Genomic DNA, 26,784 nt, shown 5'->3' on the forward strand with positions numbered 1-26,784 from the left:
TAAACTTTATATATTATGCCAAATTTTAAAGCTTATTTAGCCCCCCAATTACACAACTTTACCCATAAACTATTTATCATTGATAGGTTTAAGGTTACGTCACTGCACAGATAAAGTACTGAGTTATTTAATACCGTAGAATAGATATAACAATCGAAAAAAATCGGATCTTAAATGTAAGACGATACCACCTCTTATAGAAATACTTTTGAGCAAGCGTCAGCGCGATGTAGAAGACGCACGGCGCCATCTATTATGAATTTTTGGAACTAACTTAATTTGAACAAATTTACGCATTTTCACCCCCTGACAACCCTTTTTTCCGGTGAAAAAGTAGCCTATGTCCTTTCTCAGACTTTAGATTATCTGTATACAAAATTTCATTACAATCGGTTCGGTAGTTTTGGCGTTTGGCGGGAAAGCGATACTGACAGACAGACAGACAGACAGAGATACTTTCGCATTTATAATATTAGTATAGATTATGTGCACACTGCACAGCTGTTTTTGGGTATTTTGATTAATAAAGGGCCGCGCTACACCGGAATGGCAGCGGCGAGGCGAGCACTTTCAGCGCTGCCATTCCGGTGTAGCGCGGCCCTAAGAGGGGTACCACTTACCAGGGTTTTAAAAAGTTTTTAAATTTGACACAAATTTTGTTGACACCGCGCGCTATAAACTAAAGTCCACGCGGACGAAGTCGCGGGCAACAGCTAGTTGTTCTATAAATAGAACAATCCATTATGGATTGTTCTATTTTAGGACCTTCAAGTCAAAGTATGAAATCCTTTCTATCTCTGTTAGCTACCACTTTCAAGATTTTTCGCAGATAAAAAAGTTGTTTGTCTTATCAAAATAAAGCTACTCATAAAAAATTAGCTTGATAGTAATAAAAAAAATTTTGTTCTAGGTTCACTAGCTATATACATATTTAAATGAATTTATTTTGGTGTGGTCACGACATCACGCGTAAATGGCCGGACCGATTTTGCTGAAATTTGGCATAGAGATTCTTTGAGTCGCGAAGACGAAACTTGGATACATTTTGTCCCTGAAAAATGTTATACGGTTACTGCACAATAAATATACTTTTATGATTTGGGCGTAACATTCAATCGATTTTGATGAATTTTGGTATGGAGATACTTTGAGTCTCGGGAAAGGACAAGGAATACTTTTTGTCCCGGAAAATGTACGGTTCCCGCACAATAAACTTTTATGATTTTCGCTTAAACTATTCAATCTAATTTGATGAAATGGGCGAAATACTTTATATGGTAAAACAACGTTTGCCGGGACAGCTAGTATACTATAATTATTATTCTCTAAAATTATATAAAACTGCTTCCTTTTTGTTCACTTACTAACTTTTCTCACAGTCGTGACATTTAAAGCACGTTTGATGTTTATGCATAAAACAAATTAGTAATTTTATTCTAGTAAAATCTAAAATGAATTTTAAAATACTCTAGTTTAGTATTCTAAGTAATTTTTAAATACACAAACTTTTAAAAGTTTAGGATTTTTTCAGTTGAAGTTTGATATTTGGTATTAGTAACTACCTACCTAATAAAAAATCGGCCAAGTGCGAGTCGGACTCGCGCACGATGGGTTCCGTACTGTTATAGATCAAACAGACCAAAAATTGTGTTTTTGTAAGGGAGTCCCCCTTATTTTTTTATTTTTTTTTAAATATTATTCTTAAATATTGAAGTAGACATATAATTAAGGTCTTTGTGAAAATATCAAGTGCCTACCTTGCCATTATTGATATCGAGCAAAAAAGGCCAAAAAAAACACGTTTGTTGTATGGGAGCCCCCTTTAAATATTTATTTTATTTTGTTTTTATTATTTGTTGTTATAGCGGCAACAGATACACAATCTGTGAAAATATAATATAAATAATCAGTAAAATGATAACTTGTACTACGTCATTAAAACTACGTGGTTTTTCTGTTAGTACTAAATTATAATTTTTTCATCTTGTTATATTAATAAACTAGCTGTTGCCCGCGACTTCGTTCGCGTGGACTTCAGTTTATAGCGCGCGGTGTCAACAAAATTGGTGTCAAAAGCTTTTTAAAACCCTGGTACCCCTTAAATCAAAATACCCAAAACAGCCGTGTAGTGTGCACATAATATATATTTTTTTTATTAAACTTTTTTATACCAAATTTTAAAGGCGCTTATTTAGCTTTACAAAACTTAGCTTCATTCACAACTTTAGCTTTACCCATAAACTATTTAGTATTTATTATTGGTATTTGGTATGCTCAATGCTGTTGTTTCTGATATCTATGTTGGTAGGTGAGTTATTTGATAACGTGCATAACAATCGAAAGAATCGGAAAACGAATTTTAACATGGTACCACCTCTTATAGAAATACATATAAGCAAGCGATAGCGCGATCTAGGCGACTCTTGACGCCATCTGTTATGAGTTTTGGAACTAACTTAATTTGAACACCCCCTTACAACCCCCTTTTCCAGTAAAAAAGTAGCCTATGTCCTTTCTCAGGCTTTAGACTATCTGTGTACAAAATTTCATAACAATCGGTTCAGTAGTTTTGGCGCTGTTGTTTCTGATATCTAAGTTGGTAGGTGAGTTATTAATTAATGACGTGTAACAACATATAATAACAATCGAAAGAATCGAAAAACTTACCTCAACATGGTAGGTACCACCTCTTATAGAAATACAGTACCTGGATGACCGAGCTTTGCTCGGTATAGCAAACACTCATTGACTTCGTGTTACTTAATAACGCCATCTGCTGGTCGTTAAAACAATTAGTTGCTCATAAAATAGTATTATTATTCGCCAGTAGATGTCAGAAGAGTCATATTTTTCAGTTTATCGATTATCGATAAAACACGAATAAAAAGACATTTTCTGAAAATGATTCCTAGCTAGATCGATTTATCGCCCCCGAAACCCCCTATATACTAAAGGACAATGCCCAAAAAAAACCCATAGTCGATTAAAATAAATTATGTACAGCAAAGTAGAGCATAAATAGTAGATTGAAAATATGCAATTCATTTTTTTCTAAACCATAACCGAAACCGATAATTTGAAAAAATTAATCTGAGATACACAGTGTGGTATCTACTTCCAATCAACTAGTTATTTCCTTATTTTTTGTGATCTTTCTCTTGAAATTATTTTTATTTATTATTACCCTTTGGGTACGGAACCCTAAAAAAGTATGTCAAATATAATATATTTTAAGAATTAACTAAATCACAAGTGGCTTCACTCTACATCCTCTATCGGTTGTATCACGGGGAGTGCTCTAAGAAATTGTTCAGAATCATACCACCTGCAACTTTTCGCCATCGCTCCACGCAAAAAATATACTATCCTCATCACTTTCATGAGTGGCAGTCTTCCACCGTGCGTTTTTTGCGTAACTTTCTGCTGCGCACTGTAAAACTCTGAAATAAACTGTCACTATATTTTCAATACGACCTGCAAACCTGCAAAGGCCGGCAACGTACTTGCAGCTTCTAAATTCTAATGTTGCGAGTGTCCATGGGCGACAGTATAGTTGCTTTCCATCAGGTGACCCGTTTGCTCGTTTGTATTTTATTAAAAAAAAACGATCATATAACCGATATCGTGTACTTAATAATCCTAAAAAACATTCTATATTGTGAGATATAAAAGTGATAAATATTTAAATAGAAAATTCATGAATACTTATACATAATTACAACACTGTACATCTGTATTAAAAATGTTTTTACTACGTACTAATCGCCACACTTTCGTTTATAGCATCGCGTTCGTCCTGAATATCATATAGATTCCTATAAGAAAAGCCAATGAGTGACGATCGTTTTTAAAGTACTCGGTGATTGTTTAATCCAAAAAGCACATTGTATTTGGGATACAGTATAAGTGACTACTTATACTGTATCCCAAATACAATGTGCTTTTGATTGAAACCATTTATATGTAGCATAGTAGACTTACTATGCCACATATAAATGGTTTCAATCGATTACGGGTTTTTGGTCCATACATTTTTGGGCATTCACCTTTCATGAAAATCGTTGGAGCCGATTCCGAGATTCCAATTATATATACATACGAGCTTTTGCCCGCGGCTTCGCTCGCGTTAACAACTATTATTTTATACAAACTTCCATCCCCTATTTTAACCCCTTGGGGTACAAATAATCAAAATCCTTTCTTAGCGGATGCCTACGTCATAACATCTACCTGCATGCCAAATTTCAGTCCATTGGTTTGGGCTGTACGTTGATAGATCACCATGTGATGTCAGTCAGTCACCTTTGAGTTTTATATATAAGTATATATAGATTTTAACAGTGCAACTTTTATTAGCTAGTGAAAAGTTCTTGAAACGCGTTATTCACTTTTTTGGGATGGGTAATTAAATGTTAAACTCTTGTCATTTTAAGCTATCGCATGGCTTATATCGCGGAATTTGAAAGTGACGACCGAATCAAGAAATTCCGTAACGAAAAAACCTAACACACCCCACTACGCCCGGCAAAACTTTGCGGCGTTGCCAGACTCCGGCACGGTGTTTGTGTGCATGCGACTATGCGAATTATAATTGCATATTAAGTTTATAAAGAATGCTATGCAATGCTTTACCGCGGCAGTCCTCGAGTGCTACACGTATTTTTTTATTACTTTAGAACAGTTTACAGTCACAAAATACACATCATACATTTGCCTGCTTACTTAATTCTACTGACAAAGCTAAGATCTGTTATCCACAAACTAATTACATTAAATATTTTAATTAGCAACTTCACTTGAATAACACAATTATAACACAAAATAACGAAATACTTTTTCAAATTGATCGTAGCACTATCTGTCGGGACAAACTAAAATTAAAATAGAATAATATTGAATGCGATGATAGCGCCATCCGTCGAATCTGATGTAAAACATTCCAAAATCAAAAACTCCTTATAAATAAGAAATTAATTGAAAAAACATTTTCCAGTAGACCAAACTGTAAATCTAAACCATTCTCGAATCTCCACGAACACACACAAAAAATTTCATCAAAATTGGTCCAGTCGTTTAGGAGGAGTTCAGTCACATACACACGCACACAAGAAATATATATATTAAGATATACATACAAGAATTGCTCGTTTAAAGATATAAGATATGAGCAAGCGATAGCGCGATCTAGGTGACTCTTGGCGCCATCTGTTATGAGTTTTTGGAACTAATTTAATTTGAACAAATTTACGCATTTTCACCCCCTTACAACCCCTTTTTCCAGTTAAAAAGTAGCCTATGTCCTTTCTCAAGCTTTAGACTATATTCTTTGTACATACAAAATGTTATTACAATCGGTTCAGTAGTTTAGGCGTGAAAGCGAGAGACAGACAGACAGACAGAGATACTTTCGCATTTATAATATTAGTATAGATTCACCAGCTGCAGGGCCGGTCATAATCTTCGCTTGTACTGCGCACCCCCGCCTTGGTAGTTAGCGCCTACTTTAAGGCGAAAAAAATTGCGATTGACGCCTGTCTCTACGCGAAACGGGCGTAAATCGCAATTTTTAATTTCGCCATAACTTCTAAACCAAACGTTCAATTTTAATCATTCAAAGACAAAATATTATCTACACAAACTGTACTTAGTGATGAAATAATTTATTTTGATAAGGATTTGACAGCATGAGTAAAATAAATGCGTTTAAAGGTAGTCAAAAAAAATCGATTTTTAAATAAAAAAATTGTTGTTGTGCCTTAATCGACATAGATAGGTATAGTGTGTCGCGGACATTTTTGTAGATATTTATAAGATCTACATTTACTTAGAACATTGTATGGTTCTATCTTTTATAGTTTAGGCAGCGTACGCAAAATAAGTAAGTTTTCTGGTTGATTTTTTTCACCTTGTGTCAGAAAAACCAAAATATCTTACGGAACCCTATATTTTCCAAAATAAAAAGTAGCCTATGTTACTCGTAAATAATGTAGCTTTCAAATGGTAAAAGAATTTTTAAAATCGGTCCAGTAGTTTTTGAGCCTATTCATTACAATTAAACAAACAGACATACAAACAAACAAACAAAGTTTACCTCTTTATAATATTAGTAAAGACTAGTATAGATAAAAATCAGAACTCTAGCTATAGAGGTTCTTGAGATACATCCTGGAGACAGACAGACGGACAGACAGACATCGAAGTCTCAAGGGTCCCGTTTTCATCCTTTGGATACGGAACCCTAATAAAAAGCATACTTACGCGTTGACTTAGATTTACAAAAAAATCGCCAGTTTTTTAATCTAATAGAAAACATCATAGTGTACCTACTATTTGGAAAGTGTATCAGTGTTAGTGTATAATATTATGGTTATGTACGGCTATTAGCTGTCGCCGCGCCGTGGCTGTCGCGCTACAAGTGGCCGCTAACATTTATAACAGGTTCGCGACGGACCCGCTGTCATTTACATTACCGATAATGATCGCCGAATTTGAACTAAAACGAATCTCGGAACTTTCTAGATTTTTTTATCATTTTGTATAATTTCTAGCTAAAAAGATTATACTCAGTTTTATTTTAATATGTATCAACAGTTATAAATTCTATCAAGAAATATTTTTATTGCACGACTTATACAATATTATACATACTATTTGAATTGGTAGCTTTATTTCTTGAAGTGTTAATTCATAAAATAGCTAAAATAGGGGGCGGGGGGGGCAAATTACCCAGGTTCTGGTGCCAGGGGGGGGCAACTCAGATTTTTCTTAAGATAGGTGTTTATAAAGAATAAAAAATTAATAATTTTTAGTTGTAAAAATATTGTATTGCAAACAAATGGCAAAATCCGTTTTCTTAATTTTTAATTTTTATAGATAAAAGTACTAGATAATATACTTAGTAGGGACGTCAACATGATCCAGGGGGGGTGCAGCTGCCCCCCCCCTCTGCCCCCTACCCCCCCCTTCCTCGGTACGCCCATGCAATCCGGTCAAAATTTGTATTGAAGTTTAGATTACCATAACGCTAAGTACTCACATACGGTTTTGCTGGATAGTTTTACTTACTTCAAATCGAGTCCACACAGTAATTAAAAATAATTACTGTGTGGACCGCAAAACTAACAGCTCGAAGGGTCGCATCGAGCTGGCTCGATGGAATAAAATATATGGATTTAGAGTAAAACTATATCGAGCAATGCTGAATTTGTGGACGTAAGCCCGAGCCGTGGTTTTTACGTGTACGTGATTGCTCTATCGAGAAAAACCGTATGTGAGTAGGTACTTAGCATTAGAGCTCTTATAAGCTTCTGTCAATTGTCATATATTTAAGGTGATCATCATAAGTTCTCCGTTATAGTTATGTATCATAATTCGTATTTATGCTTTCATATTTTTTGTTTACTACGTTTATCCAGAATATCTTTGAATAAGATCAAATCAAATAGCAGCTTTTAACATGAACATATCGGCTTGTGTATTTGTCATTCGTATCTAAACAGTCGTGACTGGGAAAGGCTCATTATTATATAACAGCTAAAGTTAGCACTACCAGTGCCGGATTTATATTTTTATGAGTATAGGTCACTTTATTTTTGCCACCCCTAAATACGAACACAGAATAGATAATAAAGTATACGAACTCTGCCGCCATCCTAGGAGGCCTTAAGACGCTGCCGCCCATAGGCCATGGCCTATACTGCCGACATAAATCCAGAGCTGACTACCAGGCCCCGAGCTCGAGGCCCTGGCCTAGAAGTTAGTTGATTAAAAAAATTATAAACGAAATTTCAAGGTTAAATACGCAGTGCAACTTTTTTTTACTTTTTGGTAAAAATAAAAAAGGTGCGATCTTTGATTTTTAACCGACTTGTAAAAGGAGGAGATTATATATACGTTCGGCTGTGGATATTTTTCAATGATTACTCTGCCGTTTGTGAACCGATTTTTTAATTTTTTCTTTTGTTGTACAGGATATTGTTCCGAGTTGGTACCAGTCCTATAAGTTGCAGTTATATTTGGTCTAACTGGCGATTAGGTTAGCTGGTACCGACTTCAAAATAATGAAGATTGAAAACAGAAATACTGTGTAGGTACAGAATAAGAATTATTTAATACTTTTAGTTAATTTAAGAATATTACTATTGTCTTTACATTGGAAGTCGGTTTTAATTTTTTGTTTAATAACCTCCTTTTTGGAAGTCGTTTAAAAATAATTATGTTTTTGGTGGAGCGTGGATTGAGCGGGGCGATTTCGGGCTTCTGTGTCCATGTGACACATGTACATTTGAGGATTTCGTAAATCATCATAAATGGTAAACCTTAATTTAACTTTCATTAAATCAACTGAAATATGAAAATAAATAAAAAACCTATTAATTTTATAAAAATAAACCTTATTGCTGCTGCGGAACCCTTCATGGGCGAGTCCAACTCACACTTGGCCGGTTTTTTCCCTTATAGTTGAACAAACCTTGTAACCTACCAAGTTCATCATCTGGCTAATATATCTGGCTATGTTACATAGAAAAAAGAAATCAAAAAGCTGTGGATTTTTTGATTTCAAAGCATTTTCTGGTTCTGAAGCCTCCGTTTATGCAAAAAACGGCAATGTTTAACTGTATCTTACCTGGTTCTTCCACTCACGTCTTCTTATAAAGTTATGCTCGGAAAATACGTAAGTATTTGTTTAAATGTACATTAACTGCAATAAAATAAAGTTTATGTTGCCAGTTAAAAATATCAACAGAACCATTAGAAATGTCACCCAACTAGTTTGTAGAGCCGAACAAGTGAAGAAAATCTTCAACTTAGTATGGAAATATTGGTAGGTACCTACTTACTGTAACGCCGGCGCCAGCTAAGGATTGTGTATGTTTGTGTGTATAAATAATAATAAGGAATAATTTGTATGTTTGTTCCCGCATTACGCAATAAGTACCTACTAAGTCAAATTTTATATTTTTTCAATAAATAAATTAATTGCTTATTTATCTATTTTCAATTTTACAAAATACTTCAACCATAAATAAAAGAGTGTGTATAGGCTTGTGAATCAAAATCTCCTAGTGTGTGTGTTGTAGTGTATGTTATGTTTTATTTATTTAAAAAATGTATGATAAAAGCATAATTTCTAAATAATATTAGCACATTGCACTCCTTTACCATATCTAAACTAATATTATAAAGCGGAAGAGTTTGTTAGTTTATTTGTTTGTTTGAACGCGCTAATCTCAGGAACTACTTTTCAATGTTAGATAGCCCATTTATCGAGGAAGGCTATAGGTTATATTTTATCACGATTAGACTAATAAGAACTAAGAAATAGAGGAAAATGTGGAAAAATCGTGGGAAATTATATGAAAGGGCTTATTTGAACGCGCTAATCTCAGAAACTACTGGTCCGATTTTAAAAATTATTTCAGTTTTAGATATAGATATTTATCGAGGAAGGCTATAGGCTATATTTTATTACGCTAAGACTAATAGGAGCGAAAAAATAGAGGACAATGTGGAAAAAACGGGGCAAGTTATATGAACTTGCTTATTATCTTTAGAACTACTGGAGCAATATTTATGTTATTTGGCAAACATGAAGAAAAGACCACGTGAAGGGACATAGGCTATTTTTTTGCGGAAAAATGTACGGTGTGAAATTCCTAAATTACGCAAGCGAAGCCGCGCGGAACATAGTCTTATATAATAAAATCGTAGGAAAGTCAATTCTGTACATTGAATATTGTTGTACAATAAATAATACTTGGGATGTGATCTACTATGCTAACGCGGACGAAGTCGCGGGCAACAGCTAGTAAACTATAACTGTGCAAAATTTCAATCACCTACGTTTCCGCATTATTCGTCAAAAGGGATACAAAGTTTTTCGCTCGCGTATTAATATATAGATTATTCCTATTACATTTAAGCTTATATTTAGGCTCAGCTAGTTGAAAATAATAAAAAAATATCGAAAATTATGATGTAATGTTAAATATAAATAGAAATAGAAATAATAATTATATAAAATATTGTTTATTCGAAGCTAAAGAACTTTGTTCCAACGCTATTAAATGTTCTCATTCTAAGATCCTGTTTTATAATAGTTGAGATGTTTTATCCTTTTATAATAATAATGCAAAATATATACAGTAACATAATATATTAAAGTAGATAGACCAGTTTAAAAAGAAAAGATTGAGTACGGTCTATTATCGCCTATCAAAAAATAATTTACTAATTCTATGTGCCAGATTTTGAATTTGCATATTGTCATATAATTTTGCATATTCTGCCAATTTTCGTGCATATTTCAAGCCTTTTTCATGCATATTTGCATGCATATAACATGCTTTTTATGTTGCATATAATCCGGTCTCTACTCATTACACACATGTAATGAAACTACGCCTCAATTTAAAAGGCAGTGGTGTGTGATTCTAGCTTGTAGTTACACGCGCGCATACACACACACACACACACTCACTCAAAAAGCCTCACGTTTTATTTGACAAAGCCATGTCCTAATTATTTTGCATTATATTTGTTCTAAGGATAGAACTCACTCATTATAAAACTAACCGACAGGTAAAGTAGAGACAGAGCGAACGTTATTTTAAAATATAATGTTAATTTATTATAATGAGTCCTCTCGATAGTCGTTAGAGCTCGGGCACAATAAAACCAACATGAATATGCATGCCTCATGACATATAAAGGTTAATATTGGACTAAGATATGGATGCATATTCGCGAATATGCCGTGATCGACTGCCGAGTGGTACAATTTTGGTGCGGGATCAAAAGTAATTTTAAAATTTTGGACGCATTTCTTTTCTTATATGAATTCAGACAATCGACGAGTTTGAGTTAAGTTATAATGGGGCAAAAGGGGTTCCGGCCTACGAATATTAAAAACTAAGGAAACGTAACTCCCATACTTCAACCGTTTTGAATTTGGTTCCTTTTCGCATACTAAAATATTAGACATTAACTACGAAACACTAACACTCAAATTTACGAAAGAAAGCCGTTGACAATAATTGTCACTCCTATAAATACACAAAATTGTGTACCAAATACATGCATAAAGTATGCTTGTATTCGGGTCTCATTTTGTAGACTCGCGGAACAAATTTTTGTCACAGTTACTCTGCCTTAGTTTTTATAATCTGTAGCAAGAGGGTCAAATGGGTTAACAATCATAATTATACGTGTCGCATTCTCATTATGAATTACAATATGAGATATATTTCACGTTTTTAAATTCGGTAAAACTGTAAGCTTTTAACTGTGCCTTTGCTTTTTTATGTTATATCTTAAAGATATACGAGCAATTCTTGTATATATTATATAGGTATAATTGGAATCTCGGAATCGGCTCCAACGATTTTCATGAAATTTAGTATATAGGGGGTTTCGGGGGCGATACATTGATCTAGCTCAAACTCAAACTCAAAATTTTTTATTCAGAATAAATTTTTTCAAATATTCTCTGAACGTCGGGGCTACACAGATGCCTACCACCGCTAGGAATCATTTGTAGAAAATGTCATTTTATTCGAATATGTCAAATAGCTAGTATTTTAAAATATGTCATACATTGTAAAATATTGTAAAGAAATGGGAAAGCAAACAATTTGTAAATTCCTTATAATGTGTTAAAAAAAAACTTTAAATTTAGATCACTATCAATTCGTTAAACTAATTCAAATATAAATGTATAAAAAACCAGTATGAAGTCGATCAGTATGTTAAAGAACGCCACCGAATAATCTCGTTATGAACTCGCTAAAACGAGTATATAATGTGCTTAACTCGTATGCCATACTTTTACTAATAATACAGAGATAAATTAATTCCTCCATGTCCGCTCGCTAAGTGAATTTCTATTCATGAGTTCCAGAAGCCTGTATTATAACTTTACTAGATGTTGCCCGCAACTTCGCTTGCGTTAAAATAGTTCGCAACTACGAGAGATTGCCAGTTTTTTTTTTCGATCACTCGACTGTAATTAAATGAAGAGTTTGACAGGTAATGTATGGCTTATGTAGAGCATCGAGCTCGGCAAAAACCCGGGTTTTGTAGATCGCAAAAAACCCTGGTTTTAAAATGGAGCTTTTCGAGCTTTTCGTTTTTTTATTAAAATCGTGTGTACTAGCTGATTTTAACAAAATACTTCAATAAAAACTCCTCTGTACTTTGAGCATTATAACCTACATTATAACAGAGAATTTACTGCAAACCGCTTCGAGAAAAGTATTGTACGGTTGTGCCCGTTTACTCGAGACCTGGCTGGGGCACTGGTGTACCCCTATAACTATGGGATTTAAAACGGTACTTTTTAATATTTTTATTTATAACAATCCTTCCATAACTTATTACGGCAATCACAGAAAATCAATATATTGTGCATTGTGCAATATTATAGCATTGTTGTTTTTTGAATAGAGAAAAAAAAGAGATTTGATTCGATTTGAGAGTTGTTCAACAGTGACATCGTGTTATATACATATCCTGCCCTCGCGGGAGGGATACTACCTAAACTTATGTAGCCCTAGATCCATACTAATATTATAAATGCGAAAGTGTGTCTGTCTGTCCGTCTTTACCTCTTCACGCTCAAACCGCTGAACCAATTTTACTACAATTTGGTATGGAGATACGTTGAGTCCCGGGGAAGGACATAGGATACTTTTTATCCCGGAAAAATGTACGGTTCCCGCGCGATAAACGAGTTTTGGCGCAACGGAGTTGCAGGCGTCGTCTAGTCAATATATTATATTTTACGAGCAGATTTAACTTACTACAGACTGCAGTAGATCACCGAATACCCAACTTTCATATGACCGTTTGATTCATGAATGACCTTCCATGATATGATTTGCATATTTTAGTCCGCGATATAGCCAATTAGTAAAGTAGTGACTACTGGTTTGTCGCGGCGCCGGCACCGCTAACGACTACTGGTCGGCCGCGGCGGGTGGTGAAGTGATCAAGTGATCATGTGAGGAGGAGGCTTAAGAGACTTGAAAGTTGCAGCATGGATGACTCCTATGTTTGTATCTTAATTATGTGTTCATTTTTCGAAGGACCAAAATGTCACGTGACCCGTTCTAATTGTTATAAACTACCCGCATGTTGTTTGCTAGATTCCAATTAAACGTGTGTTGCATGATGATATTCTTAATGTAGAGAACACCCTCTACAGTTTAAAAAATATTTTTAATACTTTGTCACCTGCTAAGGTACGTGCATCGGTGCGAATTATATTATCGTGTTTATTTGAATAAGGTTGTTTAATGATTGTACATTATTTTTATTTTATTTGTTTTTCATTTATTGTGCGCAAAAAAAATGGCAATATTACAGTTTACACAAGATGACGCAAAGGATCTGCTTATATCTAAAAAGAAAGCTCTTCCAGTAGCCCCACGGAGAGAGGTAGCACTAAAACAGCAGATAGGACGTGCACAATTATGGCTTAATGTACTTAAAATGTACTGTTATGTTACCGTGTCCTTAATTCAAATAAATAAATTTAAATTCTTATTTTACTTAATTGATTGCAATCTGGTTTCGTACTATGTTAATATTATGATTTTTTTCAAACCTCAGGTTTTGACTAAACATTTTCCTTCTAAACAGCTTAGGTTTTTGACAAATGAATTATAGCCCCGAAGCTTATAGTAAAGTCAGAGCAAGTATCTGGTCACTTGTGTATGATACAAACTAAAATGTTGTCGTACACATTTACATTAAATTACTAAATTTTTTATAAACCATATAAAAAATTAAGCTCAGTTTGATTGATGCATTTTTCAAATTTTTAATTATTTTTTTCTAAAACTATTTATGTTCGAAATAATTTGGAATTTTCATTAAAAAGTGATAGGTTTCAAGAATTGGTATTTTTTTCTTACCAAACAGGTATTAATTTCCGTGTCGGGGTAGGAGTGGGACGCTGGACGAGGTTTCAGCTCACATGTAACACCCGCTACAAATTCGTAGCAGCTCTCCGACTACAACTTCTGCCTCTGTTTTACATAAATAATGAGAAATTCAGTTCACAAGAGTAAACCTGGACCATTATCTCTAGACCGCTATTTTATTACCTACGCTGGAATAATTAATCGAAAACGCAGGCTTTCTAGCTATCAATGCGTTAGTTCCGAGTTGAGCTACGACCGGTCGGGTCGGTGTGATTTAGTCTAGTTTTAGTGCACAATTTAGTGCTTACTGTGGTTCAAGTGGTGCGTGGTAGTGATGTAAATGTGTGTGTGCCTGTAAATGGATAACCATGTGTTGTTCCCGTCCAGATATTTTTCGCCGTTTTCCGTTGAGTATTTTTTTTTTAATTTTTGTGCCTAGGAGTCTACTTGTTGATACGCTTTTATAATATCAACATTAAGATGAGGTTCTTTAAAATGTTATACCACCATAGATTTTTAAGTAACCCGCCTGCCCGAGCCCAAGCGCCGGCAAATCGAAAGCGGCCCCTCGTTTTACCCGAGAAGAATGGTTGTCCGTCTGTCTGTCTCCAGGCTGTAACTCAAGCTATAGCTAGAGTTCTGAAATTTTCACAGATTGTGTATATATGTTGCCGCTATAACAACAAATACTAAAAAACAAAATAAAAAATATGCCATACACAAACGTGATTTTTTTTGTTTTTCTTTTTTTGCTCGATCTCAATAATGACAACAGGTAGACACATGAAATATTCACAAAATACTCAATTGTATTTATAATTTATTAATTAATAATAAAATTGAAATAAACTCAAACTAAGTCAACAAAAAAACACAATTTTTGCCTATTTTTGCTCTATTATGGTACGTAACTCTTTGTGCGCGAGTCCAACAAGCACTTGAACCTTTCTAACTTAACACCTATCTATTTATGTATGGAGCTTATCGCTTTTACGTCCAAGTTCAGACCCGCCCATATCTAATCTATTGATGGACTCTGGAATAGATAGGTATTCTGGAGTATTATATTACAATGTCTTGAATACAAACTCACAAGCGATCATTTATAGAAGATCCACGCCCAGCTGAAGGACATAAAACTTGAGAAGACATTTTATTACAAGTATAAACTTTTGGTTTAAAAAAACCTTGACCTTAGTAAGAGGTATCGGAAATTAAAATACGATTTTGACTCATCTTTGAAACTCTAGTCAAAATGATATCATGTCGGAAATAACTTGGATTTGTTTTGTTAAAAAACTTTCTTGTCGTATGCAAAAATTTAAGAAATGAATGAAAGATATTATTTTGCTAGTCTAAGTAGAAACATTACCTTAAGTTATTCCGTTCACTGGTTTTTGGATTTTGGTCAACTGGTAAGCGGAAAAAACATTTGTCATTTCCAGTAATTATGGTGAAGGGTATCTCCAGAAGTATACTATTCATACAAATTAACTCTCTGACCAACTAAAATGACTTATTTCATATCATTATCATATGAGTAATTTAAAGTTAGTGTAAAAATAATAATATTTTGTAATAGCTATTTAAATATTATAAAGCGGAAGAGTTTGTTTGTTTGAACGCGCTAATCTCAGGAACTATTTGTAGGGACCACACATAAGTGCATGCTGGCATTATTAACTTGTGTTACGTGTTAACTACTTTCGTTATGTGTTTTATATTTAGTCTCTTTCTAGCCTCCGTATGAGGGACTTATGAATTGTGTTTTGTAAAGGCAATAAATAGTTTATCCAGGGCTCGGCGTTTATTTTATCTCTCTGTCATTAAACTCAACACTACTGGTCCGATTTGAAAAATCTTTCAGTGTTAGATAGCCCATTTATCGAGAAAGTCTAGGTAGGCTACACTTAATAGGAGCGAAGAAATAGAGCAAAATGTGGAAAAACGGGGGAAATTATTTGAAAGAGCTTATCTCACAACTACCGGAGCAATTTTTATGTTATTTGGCACACATAAGAAGTAGACCACGTGAAGGATCATAGGCTTTTTTTTAGTGGACTAATTTGTCTGTGAAATATCTTATTTACGCAGGCGAAGCCGCGCGGAATGTCTCGTTCTATTATAAATGCGTTATAACTTATACCCGATTTCACCAACTGCCTCCTAATGCTTAGGGCCTGTTTTACCACTTCCTGATAAAGTGCCGGGTATGCTATCCACAACTTATTTGACAGATTCTCCATACTCTATCTGTCAAGTTAAGAGGTGGATAGCCTATCCGGCACTTATCAAGAAGTGGTGAAACAGCCCTATAAAGTCGGACTCCTAGCGGCCATTAAGTTTACCTTAAACCTTTAACCCGTCGATCGAACGCCTCTGCTAATGTCCTAAAGATTTTACCAAAGTTTATATTATGCCACCTAAATTCATATGGTCTAATGGCCGCACTCTTAGGTCCACTTGCGCAGATCCAGGTTTAAGTAAATACCGGGTTAAATAGTGTGTTGTCATTTTTCTCTTACATTCTTCATATATTTTACGAAAGAGATAACGTTTCATCCGGGGCTAACTTTAACCCAAATCTGCGCAAGTGGGCCTTAAAGGGCCCATTCACGGTAGGCCGCCGTGCAGTCCGCCGGCTTATGCAGGATAGTGAATGGTGTCGCAGGCCTGCATGGCGGCCCGCCTGCGACACCATTCACAATCCTGCATAAGCCGGCGGACTGCAATACAGGATAGTGAATGGGTCACATTAGACTCGACATTAAATGCTTATTAAAGTTCAATTTAATGAAGAGTTTGACAGACACTGTAGGTATGGGGCATAAGTCTAAAATCTTCATTTAATTACAATTTACAGTTAACTAATTAATGTTCGTCTCTGAGTGCGGCAGAAAGAACTTAGGTGACAAAATATGAGTTTCGTTAAAAAGAGAGAGTAAGAGATACATATGATCCTAGGAGACCGCTAGGAGATACTTAGCGTAAGGGCCAGCGCAGACGGGACGGGGCGCAGCGGAGAGGATTTTACTAACGCACTAATTATGACACTAAAGTGCGATAAGGGATTCCCGCGTCGTCCATAGTTGTACGTCCATAATTAATACTTAAAGACTAGAATTTTAGATATTAAAATCAAAGAAAAACTGAAAATTTTGTTTGGAAATTGCTACGTAATAATAATAGTTAAAAAAACTAAAATAACACGCAAATTATTTTCATATTTTATTCAAATTATTCTTTTTTTTTTCGAAATATAGGAAAAATTAAGCTAAAAGATTCCGTTACATACATACAGCCCAAGCTTATAAGAGTAAGTACATTGTTAAAATAGTTAAGGTATTAATTGTGTCGTCTGCCAAACGGCTTCTGATAATCAACAGAAGGTAGCCAGCAGCTAAAAAAGTTCGCTCAGCTTCCACGCGGTTGGTGCAATTGTCACTTAAAGTGAATTATACGTGAATTGAAGGTAAAGCCGTAACGCACCACCGCGCGCAGAGGTACACGTATGAATCACGCTTCTTTGTAATCCCGCCAGCCCCGCGGGATCTAATTTTCAACCGGGATTAGTCCCGCAAAATGCATGCGGGATCCCGGTATCCCGGTATTGCATTCCCTAGCTGGCCCTTAGGGGGCAGTTGGTGATAACTGGCATTCGTTGCTACTTGCTATTATATTTTGCTACCGCACTTTGCAAAACATCAAGACACCCCCGCCGTATACGGCTGAAGGCGAACCGCAGGTGGTTTTAGTGGGTAATCCCGGCGCTCTCACTGGCAGTCCCACATAGCCCCGGGGGTGCTTCAGCTTAACTGAGGCACATCCCCAACCCAGGGCACCCATAAATGGTGTCCCCTACGCATAAAAAAAAACTTTGCAAAACATTCAGTTTTTTTGGTATTCAAAATAAGTTATGTTTTAAACTTTTTAGAGAAACGTCGACAGAAATAGAATAGGGATGACTAATTTTGTGCTGTTTAATCTTTATTTTCTATATATTTTTAATTATAAAGATAGTATGTAGATCAAAATATTTATGAATTGAATAAAAACACAATAGGAACATTGTAGTTTCTAGATTGTGGCTGTGGAATGTGGACACTTAAGGCAATGCTTTTTTACTTGTTTGCATATCAATGACTAAAACAACTAACCTATAACAAAAATACAAATACGCCGAACACGCGATCAACTCGTGATTGCATTTGTTTTAGATTATTTTATACAGAAATTGCAGCAGTAGCGAACATTTTTTATTTTACGTCTCCCACAAGTAAAATCTTACTATCCTACTAATATTATAAAGGCGAAAGTTTGTTTGGATGTATGGATGTTTGTTACTTTTTCACGCAAAAACTACTGAATGGATTTTAATGAAACTTTACAATAATATAGCTTATACATCAGAATAACACATAGGCTACAATTTTAACCGACTTTCAAAATGGGGGAGGTGTTATGTTCGTTTTCTTATGTTCAACGATTACTCCGCCGTTTGTTAACCGATTTTCAAAATGTTTCTTTTGGTATATGCAAATTACATTCATCATCATCATCATCACTACCATATCTATACTAATATTATAAATGCGAAAGTATCTCTGTCTGTCTGTCTGTCTCGCTTTCACGCCAAAACTACCGAACCGATTGTAATGAAATTTTGTATGCAGATAGTCTAAAGCCTGATAAAGGACATAGGCTACTTTTTTACTGGAAAAAAGGATTGTAAGGGGGTGAAAATGCGTAAATTTGTTAAAATTAAATTAGTTCCAAAAATTCATAATAGATGGCGCCGTGCGTCTCCTAAGCTTGCCCAGACTTCTTTCTATAACAGGTGGTATCATCTTACATTCGAGTTTCGATTTTTTTCGATTGTTATTACTTTTTTTACTTTATGAAATAACTCAGTACTTTATCTATGCAGTGACGTAACCTTAAAAGTTAAACCTATCAATGATATATAAATAGTTTAAGGGTAAAGTTGTGTAATTATGGGCCTAACTACGCTTTAAAATTTGGCATAAAATATAAAGTTTAATTTAAAAAAATGAAATATCATGTACACACTGCACAGCTGTTTTGATTTAAGGGTTACCAGGGTTTTTTTATCAAAGCTTTTGACACCAATTTTGTTGCTATAAACTGAAGTCCACGCGGACGAAGTCGCGGGCAACAGCTAGTCAACAAATATTTTACACTATGTGTTAGATTGGAAATGATTCACACTGTGTTAAACTGCGATCATTATAATATTTATGTTATGTGATTAAGATGTTCTTTAACGCTACTGGCTTTTAGGCTATAGAAAGCCTAGCTTGTTTTTCCAACCAAACGAAATTTTCGATGAATTGAAGAAGATGAAATTAAGTTCACTGTAGTCATTGAATAGATATATCCTAATTCTAACTCTTTTGTTAACCGGGACATGCACAAACTTTGACCTACATAAAATGGACGAAGTAGGACTGTGGAAGTATCAACAGCTTTGTAAGTGATGTTTTACTTGTTTCAGTGTGACATGACGACGCGCAGCAGCGCGGGCGCGTTCCGGGCGCGCCGCGGGCACAAGGAGCGCTCCAAGAACTTCACAGAGCTGGAGAAGCGCACCGTGCTCGAGCTGATAGCGCGGCACCGCGACGTGCTGCGCCAGGGCCGCTCCAACAACGCCACCAACCGCAGCAAACAGGTGCGTGCCGAGCGACGTGCTGCGCCAGCGCCGCTCCAACAACGCCACCAACCGCAGCAAACAGGTGCGTACCGAGCGACGTGCTGCGCCAGGGCCGCTCCAACAACGCCACCAACCGCAGCAAACAGGTGCGTACCAAACGACGTGCTGCGCCAGGCCCGCTCCAACAATGCCACCGACCGCAGCAAACAGGTGCATACCGTGTAACGTGCTGCGCCAGCGCCGCTCCAACAACGCCACCAACCGCAGCAAACAGGTGCGTGCCGTGCGACGTGCTGCGCCAGCGCCGCTCCAACAACGCCACCAACCGCAGCAAACAAGTGCGTACCGTGTAACGTGCTGCGCCAGCGCCGCTCCAACAACGCCACCAACCGCAGCAAACAGGTGCGTACCGTGTAACGTGCTGCGCCAGCGCCGCTCCAACAACGCCACCAACCGCAGCAAACAGGTGCGTACCGAGCGACGTGCTGCGCGGTGCGCTAGCACCGCTCCAACAACGCACAGTTAACATAACAACAACAGCAGCAGTTTTTATAGCCACCAATCCACAGGTGTGCTATTTAAGAATTGAAAATAGAGCAGAAAAATAAGTATTTGAATCTTTTACAAATAAATGCGTTGTCAGCGCATCGTGCTGCGACAGTCTGCAACGAGCCTACACGTATTACGTTGACTAATTTTATGTTGTTTATTATTTCAAAAACTTAGGGTCAAATCTTTGGTTAAAGTCAATAATGGACGCCATATTTAACGATAACAATAGAGCTCGACAAGGCTTTAAATGAACGTGGCGAAAAAGGGAACTAACGCTGTCATCATTCAAGGTCAAGGTTAAAGTTAAGTTAACCTTAACTATAACCATAACTTTGACCATAACTGTAACTATAACCACGCCTCTGGTGCAACCCACTAAACGATTTTCATGAAATTTAGTATATAGAGGGTTTCGGGAGCGATAAATCGATCTAACTAGGAACAATTTTGTCATTTTATTCGTGTTTTATCGAATACGTATTTAACTGCGTCATTAGATCAGTCAGTCGGTTTTTACATAATAATCATAATTTAGTTAAATTATTAATCTTGATATCGGCCTTAGTTTCATATAATCTTTATGTAATCTTTATCTAATGATAAGTTAATAATTCCCGTTAAAAGAATTAACAATATTATGTTTGTTTCTTGTTAAAAACATAATCAAAAAGTTTTAATTCTCAATAACGTACAATTTTGAAGTCGGTTTTATCTTTTTATAATAGTATTTGAAAAAGATAAAACCGACTTCAAAATTGTACGTACTTAATAATTGAGAATTAAAATTCCCTATCTCAAAAACTACTGAACCGATTTTGATGAATTACTGATAGATTTTAGGGATAAAATGACTTTCCACATGACATGAATGATGTATATTGTTTTGTCTGTGTTTAGTGAGAGGATATATATATAGAGGATGCAGTGTTCCCCAAGTTAAACAATACCTAGTACAACAAAAAATAATATTTAATACTCAAATCGTACTTGTAGTTATAGCCAAATAACAATCCTGGATATAGCCAAAGCGTTTGATACTATCTCTGTTGCCGCCCTTATAGACAAGATGGAACTATTAGGCATTAGGGGCACCCAGCTTCAACTGTTCAAAGATTTCCTAACCGGGAGCACGCAGAGCGTTAAAGTAGATGACTACCTAAGCAGTGACTCGTCACCACCCACGGTGTCCCACAAGGCAGCGTGATAGCTTCGACCCTGTTCCTAATCTACATTAACGATCTGTGTGCGCTCAACTTATCAAACGGACAAATTTTCACCTTTGCAGACGACACTGCTCTCCTATTTCACTCGGACACTTGGGATAACGTATACGAGATCTCTCAAAAGGGCCTAAATACAGTATCAGAGTGGCTACGTAATAATATCCTCTCACTAAACACAGACAAAACAATATACATCATTCATGTCATGTGGAAAGTAATTTTATCCCTAAAATCTATCAGTATTTCGTGTTTCTTGCTGTCATGCTAAACCCGCTTTGAGTATTATTATGAAGGGCAACCCCAAGACTATTTCTACAATATCGCGTATTACAAGATATGCGCTATGAAATGATAACATACATATATTGGATAAGCGGGCTTCAGGGTTGACTCACAAATCACAATGATAATTCCAAACACTTTTCGTTATTTTTATCTAATATATAAAAATAAGTCGGGTTTTCCTTCCTGACGCTATAACTCCAGAACGCACGAACCGATTTCCACGGTTTTGCATTCGTTGGAAAGGTCTCGGGCTCCGTAAGGTCTATAGAAAAAAAATCAGAGAAAACTTCAAGAGAAAAGCAGGAAAACAGCGAAAATCATTTTATGGCACAACAACGTTTGCCGGGACAACTAGTGCTTTATAAAATTGGAGTAGTTTTATACATACAACATAACACAGATAAACATAGTTATGTTTGTTCTAAATGTGCTCTATGATAATAGGAACCTTAAGATCTAATTGAATATTTCATCTATTTAGGACAGCCCTATTCTCATTCATTACTTGTTCAATATGGATCTAAAATCTAAATGTTTGCACGTATGACTCGCTGTGTCGTGTCACGTGTGATCTGTACCAAGTTAGTAGGTCACAGTAGGGGGTCGTGTTAGAGTGTAGCTAGAATATATATCTATTACGTCGTCTTGCTAAAGAGTGAATATTTTTGACTAAGGGCCTGTTTCATCACTTGCTGATAAGGCTAGCCACCAATTAACTCGACAGATCAAGTATGGTGAATCTGTCAAAAAAGTTGTGAAAAGCCTATTAGGCACTTTATCAGAAAGTGGTGAAACAGGCCCTAAGTGTTATAAATTATAATCTATCTCTGGAGGCATTTTCCCTACAGCAATAAATGTTTAATTACAGCAATAAAAAGTTTTAGACTTTGTACGAAACACCAGACAACAGTAGATAACACAGACATATTGTCGATAATCAAAGTCGCTCATCGTAGATAATTTTTTGGCGCACGTGACGAGATACTGCACTGTTTTATCCTGTAAAGTTATCCAAAATCAGCTTGTATTACGATTCATCCGGTTGAATATAAAGACATTTTAAGATTTTGAAGTGTGCAAGTGTACGAGTCTAACACACACTTGGCTGATTTTATTTGTTAACTAGCCCAGAAATAATAGCCTCCTTTACGTCGTCTACTTTTTATCTGTGCCAAATAACAAAAATTGCTCTAGTAGTTCGTGAAATAAGCCCTGTCAAATAATTTTCCCCGTTTTTTCCACATTTTCCTCTGTTTCTTCGCTCGCTTTAGCCTTAGATAATATAATATAGCTTATAGCCTTCCTCGATAAATGGGCTATCTAAAACTGAAATAATTTTTCAAATCGGACCAGTAATTCCCGAGATTAGCGCGTTCAAATAAGCCCTTTCAAATAATTTCTCCCCGTTTTTTCCACATTTTCTTCTATTTCTTCGCTCCTATTAGTCTTAGCGTGATAAAACATAGCCTATAGCCTCCCTCGATAAATGGGCTGTCTGTCTAACACGGAAAGAATTTTTAAAATCGGACCAGTAATCTCTGAGGGGTTAGTGCGAGTTTTATTCGATCTGACGAACCGAGAACGTTAATGTGAATTTATATGGGATCAAAGCAGTATCCACGTTAGCCAGTAGATGGCGCTGCTTTGATTTCATATAAATTCGCGTTAACGTGCTCGATGCGTATGATCGAATAAAACTCGCACTTACCCCTCAGAGATTAGCGCGTTCAAACAAACAAACTCTTCCGCTTTATAATATTTTAGTATAGATAAGTTTATATTAGACGAAGTAATTTTCCCCGCGTAACGTGGAGTGGTGTTACAGCTAGTGTGGTCGACGATCTGCGAGGAGGTGAATAAGCGGTGCGGCGGCGAGCGGCCGCGCACGCCGGCGCAGGTCAAGATGTGGTACGAGAACTACAAGAAGAAGTGCAAGATGCGCGCCACCGACACTCAGGTACACTCGCATCATAATACCCATAACTCCCACGTTTCGGTGATGGTCACCGGTTTCATTGAAACAGGAGCAGGAGTAATTTTATAGTGCCCAAGTGTGTGCGCAGTACACGAGAGTACTCTCTATTCCTTTTACTCTCATAACCCAGTGGGACGGAAGGCCGACACGACTGGCGAGAGATCAGGCGCAGGACCGAGTTTTTACATGCCCATCCGACGCATGGACCATCTTATTTGTCAGACAATCAGGTGATCAGCCTGCATTGTCCTAGCCAAACTTAGAAATAACATATATCCGACGCGGAAATCGAACCCACGACCTCCAAGTCAAGAGCCACGCTCTTAACCACTGGACCACGGAGACGTTACACTTACATGATAGTTCTGTTAGTGCTGTTAATGAAAACCCACTTGCTTTCCCCCGTGGCTTCCTCTCTACGGATAATAATTAATCACTAAAGAAACGTAGCTGTGCCAGTTAAAAAGTTCCACGATAAATCTACCGCGGTAGCCCAACATCCGTCTGTTGTCATCGGCTTATTTTACCTTGAGTACAAAGGCCGCCTAGGCCAGAGTAGACAGAATGATAGAGTATGCCGACTTAGAACTGATGTTGAAATTTTTAAATTTCACGTATTGTGACAAAAATCGTCGCTAGGGTTGTTAACTTGTTAAATACGAATTTAAAACTATGACATATTCGATAGACGTGTTCCTCTTTGGTCGTATTGTTGTTTGTGTTTTGGCACATGCGATTAAAATTGTCAGAATTCAATTTTGAAAACTTTATTTTTAATATTTAAAAATAAATTATTTAAGCCAGCGCGAGGCACATTCCGTTCATAATCCTAGTGAAACCCGACGAATTTGACAGATATTGAAACCTGTCCGTCTCTTTGCAGTCGAACTACTGGTCGTTATGTCTATTGTGCCTAGGCCGTCATTCAGCGCGCTAGTTGTTGTCAGTATCTTTCGGATCTCTATTTTTTTTCTGGATAAAAAGTATGCCTATGTGTTAATCCACAACGTTGCCATTTTGCCAACAAATTTGTCCAGCCATACACACTAACAACCTTTCGCCTTTAAAACATGATATAGTGTGATGTGATATGGGAATAAAAGGTGTTGAGTCGAAGTTGTGTGTTGCAGCCGCCGCCCGAGCCGACCGGCCTGCTCGACGGCATGCTGTGGCAGACCATACACCCTCTAGACGTTAAAGGTAACCGCCACAAAATTATTATATCTCTATGTAAGCGAATAGAATCCATACTAATATTATAAATGCGAAAGTATCTCTGTCTGTCTGTCTGTCTCGCTTTCACGCCAAAACTACTGAACCGATTGCAATGAAATTTTGTACACAGTTATTCTAGAGTCTGAGAAAGGACATAGGCTACATTTTGATGTGGGAAAATATCTTATTTCCATGAAAATATCGATGAAAATTAATTCGCATTGCGCGTGACCAGCGCTCATCCCGGGGGTCCTGGGTTCAAGTCCCGCAGGCGGAACAAAAAGTTTTCAATGTTCCTGGGTCTTAGATGTGTATTAAAATAATATTTCAAAAATCTTAAATATATTTTATGTAAGTATAATATATTATTATAAAAAATCCAGAAATATATCGATGCAATGAACATTTTAGTTCTAATACGATTCAACAGATGGCGTTTTATTTTTAACTTCATTGTAACATAGAACTAATCATACTTATTATGTTTTTGTTTATAGTTTTTAATACGTTAGAATATTATGTTTAATAATATTATCACTTGGTATAATAATAGTCAATCTATCTTATCTTACTCCTACTGCATTTCTAATATATGTGACAAGTTGACAACAGAAGGCGCTCTAAAATAAAGGAGTTCGAGTGTACCGTGTTGGCCTTAGATATTCCATCCAGAAAATATATCAATGCAATCAACATTTTAATTCTAATATATGAAAACAGATGGCGTTTTATTTTTTAACTGCATTATTGTAACAGAACTAATCATACCTACTTTATTAGTTTTTATTCATAACTAGCTGTTGCCCGCAACTTCGTCCGCGTGGACTTTAGTTTACAGCGCGCGGTGTCAACAAAATTTGGATCAAATTTAAAAACTTTTTAAAACCCTGGTAACCCTCTTAGGGCCGCGCTACACCGGAATGGCAGCGCTGAAAGTGCTCGCCTCGCCGCTGCCATAAAACTACCGAACCGATTGTAATGAAATTTTGTATACAGATAGTCTAAAGCCTGAGAAAGGACATAGGCTACTTTTTTACTGAAAAAAAGGGTTGTAAAGGGGTAAAAATGCGTAAATTTGTTCAAATTAAGTTAGTTCCAAAAATTCATAATAGATGGCGCCGTGCGTCTTCTACATCGCGCTGACACTTGCTCAAAAGTCTTTCTATAAGACGTGGTATCATCTTACATTTTTAAGTTTCGATTATTTTCGATTGTTATATCTATTCTACGGTATTAAATAACTCAGTACTTTATCTGTGCAGTGACGTAACCTTAAAATTTGTAATTGGGGCGCTAAATAAGCTTTAAAATTTGGCATAAAATATAAAGTTTAATATAAAAAAATGAAATACTTATTGTGTGCACACTGCACAGCTGTATTGATTTAAGGGGTACCAGGGTTTTTTTATAAAAGCCTATGACACCAATTTTGTTGACATCGCGCGCTATAAACTGAAGGCCACGCGGACGAAGTCGCGGGCAACAGCTAGTAATAATAATATACTTACTTATAGTTTACTAAATTACTTTCATGGCCACTTGCGCGAATCTGTGTTGAATCTCTTGGATAAGTTTAATATTATTCTTTCTCGTTCTTTGTAGGTACTTTTAAAAAGGCCAATCTGAATTTTGGGTAATTGGTCTGCCTTTTCTCAAAATATATATTGAATAATAACATAAATATTTAGAATGCATGATATTTTATAAAACCATTAACTACAGCCAATACTGCCGCAAGTGGATTCTAAATCACTTATTTTGGCAACATATTACCTGTTTCATGCTATTTGGAATAAATTGATGTAATCAGGTTATACGTGTTCGTTATTCAGATGAGGAAGGAGAAGCCACGACGAGCCTCGAGGGCGCCGCGCACACCGCCAAAGACGACGACTGTCTACCCGTTAACGTGAGTCCGCCTCGCCTACCTCTGTTGAT

The 26,784-nt window shown here is 36.3% G+C and overlaps 1 protein-coding gene across 2 annotated transcripts in view; it reads left to right on the forward strand.

Annotated features, from left to right (window-relative positions):
• LOC121740034 overlaps positions 1-26,784 on the forward strand; it is a 47,978-nt gene that overhangs the window by 19,050 nt on the left and 2,144 nt on the right. For both annotated transcript variants that reach the window (XM_042132730.1, XM_042132731.1), the window contains exons 2-5: positions 19,441-19,614; positions 23,482-23,613; positions 24,762-24,831; positions 26,679-26,755. In XM_042132730.1, coding sequence (XP_041988664.1) covers positions 19,447-19,614; positions 23,482-23,613; positions 24,762-24,831; positions 26,679-26,755 — 447 coding nt within the window. In that variant the 5' untranslated portion in view covers positions 19,441-19,446. The remainder of the gene's footprint in view (positions 1-19,440; positions 19,615-23,481; positions 23,614-24,761; positions 24,832-26,678; positions 26,756-26,784) is intronic.

Source organism: Aricia agestis, chromosome 2 (assembly GCF_905147365.1).
Source record: "Aricia agestis chromosome 2, ilAriAges1.1, whole genome shotgun sequence".
In the NCBI taxonomy this organism is placed as follows: domain Eukaryota; kingdom Metazoa; phylum Arthropoda; class Insecta; order Lepidoptera; family Lycaenidae; genus Aricia; species Aricia agestis.